The 15717-nt window shown below is 33.6% G+C and overlaps 2 protein-coding genes and 1 long non-coding RNA gene across 9 annotated transcripts; 1 reads left to right on the top strand and 2 right to left on the bottom strand.

Moving 5' to 3' along the window:
• LOC107616530 lies at positions 110–4070 on the top strand. 3 transcript variants are annotated; one of them, XR_001614542.2, is made up of 6 exons: positions 110–174; positions 265–797; positions 1563–1644; positions 1767–1849; positions 2360–2482; positions 3826–4070. It is a non-coding gene; the product is annotated as an uncharacterized LOC107616530 (long non-coding RNA). The 3 variants fall into 3 exon arrangements; XR_002354480.1 differs by lacking the exon at positions 3826–4070 and adding an exon at positions 2598–2980; XR_002354479.1 differs by having other exon boundaries at positions 157–174; positions 271–797.
• Positions 4259–6547, bottom strand: LOC107616526 (polypyrimidine tract-binding protein homolog 3-like). Its single transcript, XM_016318477.2, has 4 exons — positions 6489–6547; positions 5174–5281; positions 4928–5071; positions 4259–4851 (listed from the first exon to the last, which is right to left on the bottom strand). Exons 1-4 carry the CDS (start codon positions 6543–6545, stop codon positions 4432–4434), a joined length of 729 nt encoding a protein of 242 aa, XP_016173963.2. The 5' UTR covers positions 6546–6547; the 3' UTR covers positions 4259–4431.
• On the bottom strand, positions 11010–14756 carry LOC107616521 (F-box/kelch-repeat protein At3g23880-like). 5 transcript variants are annotated; one of them, XM_016318470.2, is made up of 3 exons: positions 14392–14756; positions 12657–14112; positions 11010–11503 (listed from the first exon to the last, which is right to left on the bottom strand). In XM_016318470.2, exon 2 carries the CDS (start codon positions 13909–13911, stop codon positions 12682–12684), a length of 1230 nt encoding a protein of 409 aa, XP_016173956.1. In that variant the 5' UTR covers positions 13912–14112; positions 14392–14756; the 3' UTR covers positions 11010–11503; positions 12657–12681. The 5 variants fall into 5 exon arrangements, with proteins under 5 accessions (XP_016173956.1, XP_016173957.1, XP_020967938.1 ...); XM_016318471.2 differs by lacking the exon at positions 11010–11503 and adding an exon at positions 11518–12390; XM_021112279.1 differs by lacking the exon at positions 11010–11503 and having other exon boundaries at positions 12558–14108.

Consider the following 15717-nt stretch of genomic DNA (forward strand, 5'->3'; position numbering starts at 1 on the left):
AAAATCAGCCATTAAAATTAGCCAGAAATTTTGATAACTAATTTTAATGTAATACAACCCTTTTTTTTTTCGTGGACCACGTGACTGCATGTGCCTTTTTAAAAGGGCCAAGGATTCCTTGCTCCCACTTTTGTGTGGGAGTATGATTAACCTACAGTAAAATAATTACAAAATGTACCCCATTTTTTTTTTTTTGAAAAATTTATTAATTAAATTTTGATCCTTTAACTTTTGTTATTTACATTTTTTCCCTTTATCTCTTAGTTTCAGATTCAACGAAGAAGAGAGGTCTGCTAGGGTAACGCCATTTTCTCATCTTCTTCTCTCTGGTTCGCCTACCCTCGCCGCCACAACACGCATCGTCCGCCGCCCCTCCCTGCGTCCGCCGCCAAGAGAGGTCTGCTAGGGTAACGCCATTTTCTCATCTTCTTCTCTCTTCTCTCTGGTTCGCCTACCCTCGCCGCCACAACACGCATCGTCCGCCGCCCCTCCCTGCGTCCGCCGCCAAGAGAGGTCTGCTAGGGTAACGCCATTTTCTCATCTTCTTCTCTCTGGTTCGCCTACCCTCGCCGCCACAACACGCATCGTCCGCCGCCGCTCCCTGCGTCCGCCGCCACTCCCTGCGTCCGCCGCCAAGAGAGGTCTGCTAGCGTGACGCCATTTTATCATCTTCTTCTCTCTGGTTCGCCTACCCTCGCCGCCACAACACGCATCGTCCGCCGCCGCTCCCTGATGACACTGAAATAGGACAACTTTCCTCAACCCCACTTCTTGTTGAGGACGACAAACCCAGCAAGGTATACTTTTTCCTCTGCCTTCTTCTCAGTTCGGTTTGATTCTTTTAGAATAGTCAAGATGATGAATTTTGAATCCTTAGGTTAGATTCATCAAAGCCTCCATAAATGCCTAGAATGTTACCATTTTGGTTCTCAAAAGAATGGCTTCTGCCATTGGTGCCATGTTCATAAGAAATACTGCCCCCTTCTGGTTTACTAATATTGTCACTGTCTATGGAAGAAATTAGTTTCTTTCTTTCTGAAATCTGCAATTGATGAGTTGAGATTGGCCATGTAAACATTTGCTATGAAGCACAACATAAGCATAGTTACAGTAGCCTTCTAGATGAACAAACAAGCATATATAGTACTCTTGGTACATCCATACTAAATATATCTAGATACATTGAATTGTGAGTGTACTGAGTTTTCAAGGTGACAGATATTTTGAAACGGATAGAGTAAATACAACACTACTTTAGGATAAAGCAGAATATACCTGTTGATGTAGGTCCCTTTGCAAAGCAAGAACCTTGTTCCTCTTTTTCAAATAGATCAAGCATCATGCATTGCTATTGTTGTTATTATTTTGCAGGAAAAAGCTATCACGGTGATTTCTCTTCACTTATTTTTATGAATGTTAAATAAGGGAAAACTTCAGATGTTGAGTAATAGAATTACCAAGAAATAGTGTGACAAAAAAGGAAGTAAACAGAATATACTTTCATAAATTTTATTTTGTAGCAGTGGAAACTCAAGTTTCTCTCTTTTTTGTTTCTTTTGCAGGAAAAAGTTTCAGGCCCTTCTTCTCGCCTTGCTGCTGCTCCATCCGATGTTGCCTCATCAGTGCTAGGAATGCCTTACAAAGGTCAGTTTCCATATCATTTTTCATTTTATTTACCTCTAAAAATATTGTGTATCTGCATTTCCTTGCTTTAGTGTTCAAGCATAAAGAACCTCCTCTGAACTTTGCAGTGTGTTTTTTTGCAGCAATTGTAAGTCTAATAGGTACACTCATGGAGCAAAATGCACAGGCCTTCAACCAAATCTCAAAAAATATTGCTTCTCATATGGTGAGTCAAGAGTGTTTGTAACTTGTTGAACAATCTAAGGTGTCTGAATCCTATGGATAAAAAGGATTAATGTTTATATCAATGTTTATGTATACTCTAATGTAGTTTTATTTATGAGACTTAGTTTTCTAGTTGATTAGGATGGCTAATTCACCTCTCAGGTTCCCAGTACCATTTGTGCCAAGTTGAACATAAAAACACATCATAAATAGTCAGAACTTTTAGCTTATTTAATAAGTTTTTTCTTTGATATATTTTAAGTCTCTTCTGCCTTATGAGTTTTTCATACTAGAAGAAATAGTGGGAGAAGAAAAAATGGTAAGAAAAAACAAATGAAGAATGGGTTATTTAACTGTAAATTTTTATAGTTATGTTTTATGTGCTCCTATGAATGCACTTCGGGCTCAATTTTATATGGGCAGTATGGTCATTTTTATTGTTATATTTTAATCTCTCTTGTCTATTCTCTCATTTCTGGATTCTTTTTCTTGTAATGTTTCATGTATTCAGTCTTAATTGGAGCTTGATCATTATTTGTATCCCGGATAAAGGTGACGAATTAGGGTCAATCATACTTCATCTGGATTCTTTGAGTCTTCACTCTAGCATATCACTATTTGATAACATCAAAAGGTTAGGATGACGTAGCACTTGATTTATTGTATACCATATATGTGACATATCTAGTTCATTTGTACTCTGGTTATTAGTTTGATTAATTTTGGTTAATTAGTTGATTAATTTTCAGGTTCTTTGTGATTTAAGACCAAGAGAATTATACTAAGAGAAATCAGCTACTAAGAATAAGGATTAGGATAGTTAGAAGCTCAATCATATGATATATAAACTGAAATTATGAAGCTGTATTGGTTGAGTTTGATATATTAGTTTGATTTGTGCTTGATTATGTTGTGGCGAATGTTTTATATATAGGATTCAGATTGGCGGTTCAAATTATTGATGAACCAAATTAAGATGAATTGAGATGAACTTTGGCTAAGAAATTGATTGTGACTATGCCTTTAAGCATTAAAGTTTATCAGCTGCATTTTTTCTATCAATGCATTTTAGTTACTAAGAATATTAAGCATTTCTATTTCAGTTTTTCCAATGAATTGAAATAATGCCAAATGCCATCATCTGTAAAACACTAAATCATTTCATGTCTTGTGAGAATTCAATGATCTACCAGTTTTGTTTTTTGCTTTTGTTTTGTGGACAAACGGATTCCATTAATGAAATATATGGATGTTGGACAATGACATTATAGAAACAGGGTATGAATGAGATAACATATTCCTTCTTCCTCTGTGTCACATCTTTAGGCCTTGAGATCGAATATTGTCCTTGCTAGTTTATACCATGTTTTGCTTTTGTTTTATCTGGACTATTAGATTGAAGCAATGCACATTTATAGTGAAGGATGCTGAATTTATGCTGACTATAACTTATTTTTTCATGTTAATGATAATAGAAACAGAGGGCTAATTGAATCTGTTAGTTCATATCATAGTAATTTTTAAATGGATGTGGATTGTAACTTCCATGCTAAAGATAAGTATTGCATAACTAGAGCAACTTATGAATAATGTCCAAGGTTATGTTTAGATATTAGATAATGATGCCTGAAATGTTGAATGCACCCTAGAAGTTTAGATGAAACCAATGTTTTTAGTGTAAAATTTCAGTAGTATAGTTTCAGCTGTAGCTGTCGAAATAAATGTTTGAAAGAATATCTATTTCCATAAGCTTGGTTGCCTCATGTTGACCTGTTGTCCACAATTAGAATGAAGATCATTATTCCATAATTAGTTTATATGAATTTATAATTTATCCTATAAAATTTCAGATTGATCAAATCTAAATTATAATTTATATGAATTTTTTATTTAAACACTGCTGCTGTCTTGTATATTAATAACATAATTTTTTCAACACACTTTTAATTAGAATTATATTGTTGGTGCTCTAAGCAGATTAACGACTCCACACGAATGAGACTTGCCGTGGATCTGGTTTTAGAGGAGTACAACGATTTGTGTCTCGTAATACAAGAAAATGCTTGGCAATATAGGACCAAGGTGGAAGCAGAGCATGAAGACATTTAGAAATGAGGAATTATCTTTTTAGATATTTTTAATATTTTTTTTGAAAGACAAATTACTAAGCTATGTTTCATTAGTTTTTACACTAATTTATCTTTCTATATATTACAATTCTATATTACTAATTTCTTTTACTTTATCGGTTAATATAAATTATTCATAACCTATATATTTTATTATAAATTATTCATAACCTATATATTTTATTTCTGTAAATAACGATGATATATACAGAGAAAAAAATGTGTTTCTATTTTCTTATTAAAAAACAGAGAAGGTGAGTGCAATATATATAAAAGTGAAATGCAAAGTGAGAACAGGTTTGATCTGTATATTAATAAGCAATTCGACCATTACAAGACAATGAAAGTGGCATCATCTGCATAAATATTATCCTACCCAAGTTCAGAATCCTTGTCCCAAATAAGCTTAAGAACCGTAAGACAGTAGCGCTCGAGTCGGTAGCAAAAGTCTCGATCAAATGTTCTGCAGCTGAGAAAAGGAGATTCGAATCGCCGAGCCAGAAAGTGGTCTTGCATGCTTGCAGACAAGGGCCTCGGCAGCCTGCCCCTCAGTTTCAAACTGAACAATAGCCTGCCCCTCAGTTTCAAACTGAACAAGAGCCTGCTTTTTTCCATTCACCTCAAAGACCTTGTTATTGACAATGGTTCCGTGCTCCTCCACAAGGCTTACAATGTCCTCTTCGGTGATGTCTTGTGGGAGGGTTGACAAATGGATCATCTTGGTTGGCGAGCAGCAATACCGGTAGTTTTTAGCAGCATTGCGATTGAACCGGTTGAGATTTGAATTCACATACTCGTGTGTTTCGGCACCTTGGGTTATATTCGGATGCTTCGAGAAGTTGACCTCCAATCGCTTCCCGAACAACATAACTCCCTACATTGGAGAGATAGTATTAACCATAAAAATCACAAGAACCTCTAGTAAAGATATAAGCACCTAAGTAACAAACCTTAAGAAAAGGTACTGCCAATTCGGCTTGGAAACCATCCCCCATTTGGATAAGCGCATGATCTGGTTTGTTCCTAAGAAGTTTGATTCTAACAATGTTCCCATAAATGGCGAACACGTTGAACAATTTATCTTCATCTATTCTCTGAAATAAACAGAGTTTGAGCCAACTTTAAAAATATAAGGTGGAAAGAGGAGAGAGAGAACTTTATAGCAGAACGCAGAAATTCCAGGACAACATGCTTACATCAAGATTGAGATTTGCAACAAGAATTGTACACCTGTCGTTTGTTCCGGTTATCCCAGGAGGCAAGCCTCCCCCAAAGGCAGCTGCAATTGCTGCAGCATTGGCCATCTATAAAATTCAAAACAAATTGGTAAAAACTCAAATTAATAATAGTTTCAAGATCAGAAAACTCAATCTCCAAAATCAGTTATGAATAATCCAGCAAGCCTGGTGTTTAGTACATTCACCAATGTTTCTTCAAATACAAAATTAAATAAAAAAAGGAGACATAAACCATTAGGTATTTCAAATGCTACTCTGCATGAAATGCCAAAAGGATAATGACTTCCTCATATATTCAATAGTGCATCAAAATTAGTAAATAGTGACTTCTACTTGGCTTAAAAGTATACATTTATATTATAATATTAATATAAATAATTATAATAACCAAAATTTAAATGAGTTAGCTCACGAGTCAATAAACTAAACTTAACTAAGTTTAAACTCGACTCATTTAAAATATCAGCTCAAATTTCAACTCAAGTTAGGTTCACAACCTGATGAGCTCAATTTATTAAGAGTTCGAACGGACTCATGAGTCAGTTTGATCACTCTGAGTTCTATTAACAATGTCTAACCAAGAATTAGACCTAACCTCTGTCATCCCTAAATTAGCAGAACTAGTTTGATAAATGAGCAAAGTTCAATACTCCATGGAGACAGTTATATATATTTTAATCTTTTAATGATTTAACTCTGCTAAAGTGCATGGCAAATCCTCATAAGATAACTATCCCCATACACCTTATTCTCGAAATTACATTAACACTATAACAAAATGAAATCCGTTTCTTGAAACATCGAGGTATATGGCGGTTGAGGGTTGGATAACTTTTCCATCTCATCTAAGGCAAGCAACTTAGGAAGGGGTGGCATTAGGCTCATTGGATCTGGTGTTTCATTCAAACTGCAATGAAAAATAAAAGCAGAACAGAAAAGTTTATGAGTAACATTGCTCTTAAGCATAGTCAAAATGTTGTTTATAACTTACTCTTTCATAATTCTATTGAAGTTCTCTCTCACTTGGTGGAAATTTTCAATATTTTTCCCAAGCTGTAAACAAATTTGAAAAGAATAGAAAAAGAAAAAGATTATATGTTAATTTTGCAACCAACAAGAATGGAAATGACATCCTAATCAACTAGAAAACTAAGTCTCATAAATAAAACTACATTAGAGTATACATAAACATTGATATAAACATTAATCCTTTTTATCCATAGGATTCAGACACCTTAGATTGTTCAACAAGTTACAAACACTCTTGACTCACCATATGAGAAGCAATATTTTTTGAGATTTGGTTGAAGGCCTGTGCATTTTGCTCCATGAGTGTACAAAAAAATGTAAATAACAAAAGTTAAAGGATCAAAATTTAATTAATAAATTTTTCAAAAAAAAAAAAACGAGGTACATTTTGTAATTATTTTACTGTAGGTTAGTCATACTCCCACACAAAAGTGGGAGCAAGGAATCCTTGGCCTTTTAAAAGAGTTAAATAACCAAATAAAATTCAAAAATTAATTCCGCTGTTTTTTTTGGTAACATAAAAGACTTGACTACTTGACACTTGAGCGAGTTTTTATGAAAGCTTTTTTTATAAAATAGAGTAATTTTATGTTTTCAATAATTTATATAAGGCAGGGTGGATATCCGTATACCCGAATAATGTTGTTATTCTTACTCAAAATTATTTATCATAGCTCTCACGATGATCAAAACTCTATCACTCTCATATAATTCATTTGATTATGTCTCTCTTGATTTCAGTATATCGTATTATTCAACAGCAAAGCTTCAAATAAGTTTTTTCTCTTTATTTTACATGTTTAAATATCTTTGGTTTTTTTATTAATGGATTTAAGTCAAATTGATTCATGCACTCTACATAAATCTAGTTTCATTTTTTTTAAATTTCTAATATAAAATTTGATGACAGGAAGAATTTGAATTGGAGGCAAAGGTTGCAAGAAGAAAGGATGGGTTAACTTCTCTGATTGTGTAGGTAAGAAAAAAGAATAATAACAACAATATTATTAAAGAGTTGATTCATTGGAAGAGCCGTGTGTCACGGCCTTGGACACACTCCAACGCTACCGTGCCGGCACTCGGACTTACTCAACCTCTTGAGCTAAGACCAAGTCAGCCTACCCTCAATACTTAGCAAGAAGGCTAAGAATACAAGAGAACACAAGAGAAAGGAAGCTTTGGTGGAAGAACACTTTATTGCTTAAGTGTGGTTACAAATGATTCACACACCCAAACTCTAACTCTCATCCCTATTTATAGCCATCCACCTCCTCAATGGATGGTTAGGATTAAATCTAATCAACGGTCCAGATTAATCATCCAAAACCTTCTTTACAAATATCTATCCTACCACAACTCTCTAAATGTTTCTAGATTATTCCATATCACTCTTTATACTTCTATATACATCTACACTCTTCTAGAATACTCTATGACCTTCCAGAGTCTTTTAGAACCTTCTAGGGTATTCCGGGACCTTCTAGGACATTCTAGAACGTTCCGGAACCATCTAGAGTATTCTCAAACACTCCAGAAAACTATTCAAACACTGTTAAATCTAACCTTCTAAAAATTTCCGTGACACGTGGATGACTCCATAAAAGCTAAGGTAGTTCAAAAAGCCAAACTAGTAAACTTTGATATGAGTTTTTAGTTTGATTTTTGAAAAGAACTCTAATTAGGGTAGCAGTTCTGATCATATTTGAAGTGATAGTGCTTATATTTAGATGCATACAAGAAAAAAATGAAATATATTGACTTTATTTTATGCTCATATATCATTAGAACTTATAAAGTTCCTGAGTGTTTGAAGAATTCACAACTGACTTAACCTGTTTTCAATTTTGTATATATTCATATAGAATAAATGACCATTTTTATCCATAAAAGATGAAAATGCTGACATATGTATTCATATTAAATCGAAATTAAACTTGTACCTATGCAAGATGTTTTCCGTGTAACAAAAGTACCCTGTCTTTAGAGGATTGGAGTGCCACGTAGGATACTTTTGTCACATAGAGGGCATCTTGTGTGGGTACAAGTTTAATTTCGATTTAATATAGATACATATGTCAGCGTTTTCATCTTTTATGGGTACAAATGGTCATTTATTCTATTCATATATTTGAGACATCTACGAGCCTCTACTTTCATATATGTCGTATATATTCAGATAGTATAGTATCTACTTGACTTTTCCAATGCCTATTCCTATGTTTATTTTGTTTTAGAGCCATATTTATAATTATGTTTTGGATTATGTTTATTTTGTTTTGGGAACAATATTTTTAATTATAAAAATTTTAATATTTGTGAATATAAAAATTATAATTTGTTTATACCTTTAGAAATTATAATAGTTAAAAGTAAAAAACAGAAAAAAAATTTTTATGCCTTTATATATATTATTTAATAGTTAAAAATAAAAAAAAAGAGGATATTTGGCGGGTTTAGCCCGCCAGCCTACCGTTAGGCGAGTTGGGGTACGATTCTGGGACTGCCTTACTAGACGAGACGGGGCAGCCCGCCGGGACGGACTTTCTCGCTTGCCACCCCTACACGTGACTAAGTGTGCCTATCAAAAAGAGTTAAATAACCAAACAAAATTAAAAAATTAATCCCGCTATTTTTTTTTGAAGACTTGACTACTTGAGTGGTTTTTATGATTTTTTTTTAAATAGTGTAATTTTATATTTGAATATTTTATATAAAAATATTTTTATTTAATAATTATATTTAGTTAAGATAATATAAAAATATTTAAAAAAAGATGTAAATTTTAGTTTTTTTAAAAAATATATTTTTTTAATTTATCTACTATTTTCAGTTTTATTACTAAAATTTTGTTAAACATATTAAAATAATAAAAAAATTATTAAAATTTTTTTTCTATAAACTTAATTTCAACCAAATAAACTCAAAGTGAATTATCCATCTCGAACAAGTAAGGGCAGGATGGATATCCATACACCTGAGTAATATTATCATTCTCATTCAAAATTATTCATCATAGTTCTCATGATGATCTAAACTCTATCACTCTAATATAATTCGTTTGATTATGTCTCTCTTAATTTTAATATATTGTATTATTCAACAGCAAAGTTTCAAATAAGTTTTTTCTCTTATTTTACATGTTTCAATATCTTTGGTTTTTTTATTAATGGATTTGAGTCAAATTGATTCATGCACTATGCTTAAATCTAGTTTTATTTTTCTTTAAAATTTCTAATATAAAATTTGATGATAGGAAGGGGTTGAATTGGATGCAAAGGTTGGAGGAATAAAAGATGAGTTGACTTCTATGATTGTGTAGGTAAGAAAAAAGAATAATAACAGTAATATTACTAAAGTGTTGATTCATTGGGAGAGCCGAGAATAGCTCCATAAATGGCAGTGCAAAAAGCCAAGCTAGTAAACTTTGGTATGAGATTTTAGTTTGATTTCTGAAGAGAACTCTAATTAGAGTAGCACTTCTGATCATATTTGAAGTGATAGTCCTCATATTTAGATGCATACAAGAAAAAAGTGAAATTTATTGACTTTATTTTATGCTCATATATTATTAGAACTTATAAAGTTTATGAGTGTTTTAAAAATTCACAGCTGACTTAACTTTTTTTCAATTTTTTATATATTCATATATTTGAGACATCTATGAGACTCTCACTTTGTAAATTAGTTTTCTTTTTATCATGTTAGTAGAGAAGAGAAAAATATGCAGCCCATGCTTTAGAAAAGCCTTTTTAATAGACAATATTTTGTGTGCATATGCAATATAATATTTTATGTGTAATTAACTGTACAAAAAAAATGATAATAAATAGTTATTTTAGGACTCAAAAAGTACATATTTTGACAAAATATATCTCCAAAAAAGTAACAATAAAATATTCTTGAACAATAGTTTTGTTTAAAAAGACAATTCATATATTTGGTCAACTTTTAATTTAATCAATTATTTTTTTATGGAATTATTACTTCAATTTTACTACAATTTACATCATCTTCGTCTTCATTTGGTTAGGGTTAAATAATAAGTGATTGCTATGGTATTTAAAAATGTTTCTCTAACTTATCAAAAATGATTAAAAATTAATATTTAATTTAAAAAATATAAAAAATTATTATTAAATATTCAAAATTTATCATAAAAATTAAATTAGATAAAAGTTAGACATTAAATTATAGACACTATAAAATTCACTTAAATTATAATATAAGTGCGAAGGAATACTAGTAAATGATGGTCATTCCTACAAGTCCAACAAGAGCATGTGAATATGAAATATGAAATAGGAAATAATCATCACAGTAAATTAATATTTAAAAACTAGATAAATAAATCACTAATTTAAAAAAAAGAATGCCAGGAGATCATTAAAATTTATTGTTTTTAGTTATCAATTAATTATTAATATTTAAAAGTGTAGACTAAAAATATGCTATTAAACTATTGAACCAAAAACAAACCATTTAGAAAAGAGCTTGTACACTAGAGTTTGATCAACCTGAATTGAGATGAGCTATTTCGAAGGCTACGATATGATGGTGAAACTAAGCTTTCGTGATAAATATGAAACTGTATTCATTAAATTAGGGGGTATTACAGTTTCTAACTTGTCAATTGTCATATAAAAATAGAACTTGATACTAGAAAAAATTAACTCTAACTGTAAATGAACACCAGTAAATGATAGTCATTCCTTAATATCCTACATAAAGCAGAAAAATTGATGTGACATAGTGATTTAGCAATGGGAACAATCATGTCAACAGAAAGGATAGTTTTGCAGCCCTACACCAAGTCTGAAAAAACTATATAAATAAATCATTCAACTAGAATAGCTAGAAACTAAATAGCACGAGAAATTTTCGCCTTTACCAATAGAGGAATTCACTTGGAAGAGATTGTAGACTTGGGTTTTTGATGACTTTGATCCATCACATTTCAGATGTGCTACTTAGAAGACCACAGTGTGATGGTGAAACCAAGCTTTCATGATAAATATGGAATCGTTTCGCCGCCATCGAGTGCTTAGACAAAGGAGCAACTTTCATCATGTCATCTCTGTGGCCATCAATGACAGGGAACTTAAAGTTGCCATGGTTTAAGTTATACCTAATTATTCTTGAATAAGGAGCTGCAGTCCCCAGAAGAACATCATTTTCCCAAAGATACAGTGGAATAACGTGTATGCTAAGGTACTGTGGGATCATGGCCAATTTAGTCCAAGATTCAGACACTCCATACTCCTTCATAAACCACACAGAGCAATGAGTTCTATGTTCACTGTAAATTGCAAGGTATTTCCTCAGCACACACAACTGCAGGATTTTGTATTGACAATACATATCTCTTATGATTAGGCGGGGAAAACAAACTATGTGATATATTCATAAAAATATATCACTTTAAGAAATAACTTATGTCATCGGGTTAATTTCTTAGAAGTTCATATTATTCTTTGACAAGACGAGTTGGTTAAGTTTGTTAGCCGATGAAAGTTTGTAAATAATTATTCCCGAGCAGTGTTAGAGGGCTAATATAAAAAAAATATGAGAGTTGGCAAAAAACATGACAAATGCGACTGTTGGTCATAAAATAGGGTCTAGAACTACAAGGGATATCTAGATAATTAAGAATATAAAAGCTCTTTTTCTTTATGACATGGCTTATCGTTTTGTTTGTTAAAATCTCGTATCAATTCTTCCATTTGTTTTAAGTTCCAATTCTTTAATACTCATCAATAACAGATAACTTATATCACCAAGTTGGTACCTCAGAAGTTCATATTATTTCTTTGACTACAAGAGAGAAAACAAATGTATCAATATATCATTTTTCCCACTGCCTAGTATGTTGATCACTGAAAGCTGGTAATCATTTATTTATCAGAAGAAATAAAAAATAAAAATGTATTAATTTTTATTTTGTTTGGTCAGAAAAGAATCATTTATGAACATGAATCCATAATTTGAAGATGCCAATACTATGGTATGAATCATTCATGCACCAATTATCGGCATATTTCATCTGGTTCAACGGGTAAAGCATCCAGTTTTAGATCCAAAAACAGCAAAATTAAAAGGAAATGGTACGCATTAAATTACATATTACATTCTCTCCCCTTGATTTTACCCTGAAATAATAGGTTTGAATCTAAGATCAGATCTTCATCACAATCATAAATTTACTATAAAAGCAAAGGAACACTAGTAAATGATGGTTAATCCTACAAATCCAGCCTGGGCATGTGAATATGAAATTGGCAATAATCATAGCAGGTAGTATAATTTTGTAAAAAACTAGATAAAATAATCACTAAATTAGAAAAGCAATAAGAACAGATAAATTCTCAAAAGTCAAAACGCATAAAGAAGGCATAGGAGTTGACTAGAATCAAACCATTATTCAGAAGACAGCTTGTCCGTTAGCGTTTGATTAACTGAATTTGGGATGAGCTACTTGGAAGGTCAGGTGAAACTAAGCTTTCGTGATAAATAAAGACGTACAATCCTATTGAAGGAGTAGGTTCAGGAAATTCAAAGCTACCACTATCCAAATTATACAGAACTATCTTTGAAGTTGATGCAACCGCCACAAGAATATTGTTTCCCCAGATATACAATGGACGTAAATGATAATCGGATAGAAGTGGAAGTAAAGGATAATCGGGTAGACACGGAAGGCAGGGGATGATGGCCAATTTAGTCCAAGATTTAGGCACTCCATACTCCTTCATGACCCACACAAACCAATGAGTTTTCTCATGATTAAAACAATATGCAAGGCAGTTCCTCAGCACACATAACTGTGGGGAGATGAAGGTTTTCTCATCCGGATCACTGAGAGGCAGGGAAAACTCACTAAAAGTCTCCTTCACCAGGTCAAGGGAAAGAACCAAGTACTCCAGAGTGTCATGCTGACAAACCCAATTAAGAGTAGCGGTGCCAGGCACAAATACCCCCTTATGATCACCCTTTATGCTGCTAAATGGGATCCCTTGAATGGCTCTATTGGATGGGTTGCGGCAAAATGTATAAATTCTGGTTGTATGATCCCCCATGTGATTTACAATCACAACAAACTTGTACTTGTCATTCACATGATCGTAGCCGAAGCCGCGAACTGATAAGAATTCTCCACGTTCCACTGATTGGGTTGTCAATAATCCAGTACAGGGATTCCACAACCTGACACAGGGGTTGATGCCAACAACATCATACAGCAAGCACAGCAATCCATTGCAAGAGCCAATAGCTGTGTAGTAACGTCTCTCCACGAAGAGAACGACTTCCGTAGGTTTGGAAGGGTTCTCGACCAAGGAGCGTAAGGAGAAATCTCCGAATCTGTGGTGGCAATAATGATGATAAGCAACTCGTGGCTCACTCAAACTTGGATCCGCGGCGGTTGAATGTTGAAGATGGTCTTTGGCGAATTGGGAGCTGGAAATTAGGGATTTCCATGAACTGCACACTCTCCGTAAGCGAAGCAGTGATCTTGGCGGAAGCCTCAGCAAGATTTCTCTGATAAATTCATCCGGAAGGAACGGCAGCGGCTGCGATTGCGTTACCATCGAAGACAGCAGCCGTTTCGGGGCGTTTATGCTGACTCTTAAAGGCTTCCTCTTCCTCTCGTAATAATCATGTGGCTGCTCCATAACAACTTAAAGAGAGGTTAGCGGCGGCCACGACGGCGATAAGGATTAGCTTCACAAACTTGGAACTTCCCGACTGCACTAATAGTAGAGTATCTACTTGACTATTTCCATTTCCTATTTCTTTTTCCGTGGGCCACGTGACTACGCGTGCCTTTCAAAAAGAGTTAAATAACCAAAACAAGACCCTATCAGCAATTCTGCCTACAGCATTCAGCCATTCAACAATATTGCAAAACAGAGTAAGTTTCCACTTTTCGGCATTAACAACACACCAAAACAGAGTAACAAATTAACAATTACAAAGCAGCAAAAGTGCAAAACACTAAAACAGCAATATTAGGCGTTCTGGAATCAGAACCATACATTCTAAGAAGACCGAAGAACGAAGAACACACACGCAATACCCAAGATGAATTGAAGAATTATGGAACAAAAATTGAAGAGGAAGTTCAGAGAAGATGAAGACGAGGATTCACTCACCTGGGTTCGAGAGGCCAGCGAAGACGAAGAGGAAGAAGCGGCGGTGCTGAGGAGCAGGCGACGGCGGTGGCGCTGACGACATGAGGACCGCGACGACGATGGAGGGCTACTGGGCTGGGAATGCTTCAGAGGGCTAGGGTTCACCGTTCACGAGTGGAGTGAGACTGACATAAATGAATGGGGGAAGAGACCAGGCGACGGCGGTGGCGCTGATGACCTGAGAACCCCGGCGACGATGGACGGCTACTGGGCTGGGAATGCTTCAGAGGGCTAGGATTCACGGTTAGTGAGAGTGTGAGACTGAGATGAATGAATGGGGGAAGAAGGAGGGGGTTTAGGGTCACGAGTGGGTCCGGGTCGGGTTTTATTTTTTAAAAAACTACTAGTGTATGTTTCCATGGCCTGCACTGAGTAATACATAAAGTTACCACTCACATAAACATCACAAAAATAACTTTTTCTAAAGACATCTACGTGCCAAAATCTAAATCATATATTTTAAAATCACACTTTTTACTACAAAACACTTAAAATGGTAGTTTTTTATAAGAAAAGCGTTACCTAATGAAAAAAAAGTAAATTAGAAGATCTACGAGAAGAAATTATTAAACTATCAAAATTAATAGATCAAAAAGTCAAAAACTAATGATTTTAACTAATGTTAATTGTAATGACACCGAATTCCTAAAATCAATACAAAATGATTTTTTTCAAAATCTTTATTTTACTATAAGTTTTATTGAAGGACTTCAAAAACCTGAAAAAACTTATATTTCACACGGAATTTCTAAAAAATGCTACCATGGAAATGATTCCCCACATCTTTATCATACTTTTAACCCACAATTAAATTCTATAGTAGATATGCTTGAAGAAATTTTAGTATCCATAAAATTTCAAAGAAATAAGGAAAAAGAGGAACCTAATATAAACGAAATCAAACAGATATTAAATAAATATTTTCAGAAAGAGAATCCCAAAGAAGAAAATTTTCAAAATATAATCAACATAGCAGAATTAAAAGTAAAACCACCATTGAAATTATGAATATTGAAGAAAAATTAGAAGAAGTTACAATGCTTTTTAAACATGTTAGAAACAAGAGACTGAGAGAATAATATGAAAAGTGTATTATTGAGTTGTGATGGAAAGTACAATATACAAGAGGTATTTATAGCTGCTAAATGAATCAGAGTAATAAAGGCATAGAATCCTATAATTAATATACAGATATACTACATAAATATAGACGATACTAATTGATCCTAATTGATGCTAATGATTCTCTAACATCCCCCCTCAAACTCAAGTGGGAGCTAAGGATAC

The sequence above is a fragment of the Arachis ipaensis genome, chromosome B09, assembly GCF_000816755.2.
Source record: "Arachis ipaensis cultivar K30076 chromosome B09, Araip1.1, whole genome shotgun sequence".
Classification (NCBI taxonomy): domain Eukaryota; kingdom Viridiplantae; phylum Streptophyta; class Magnoliopsida; order Fabales; family Fabaceae; genus Arachis; species Arachis ipaensis.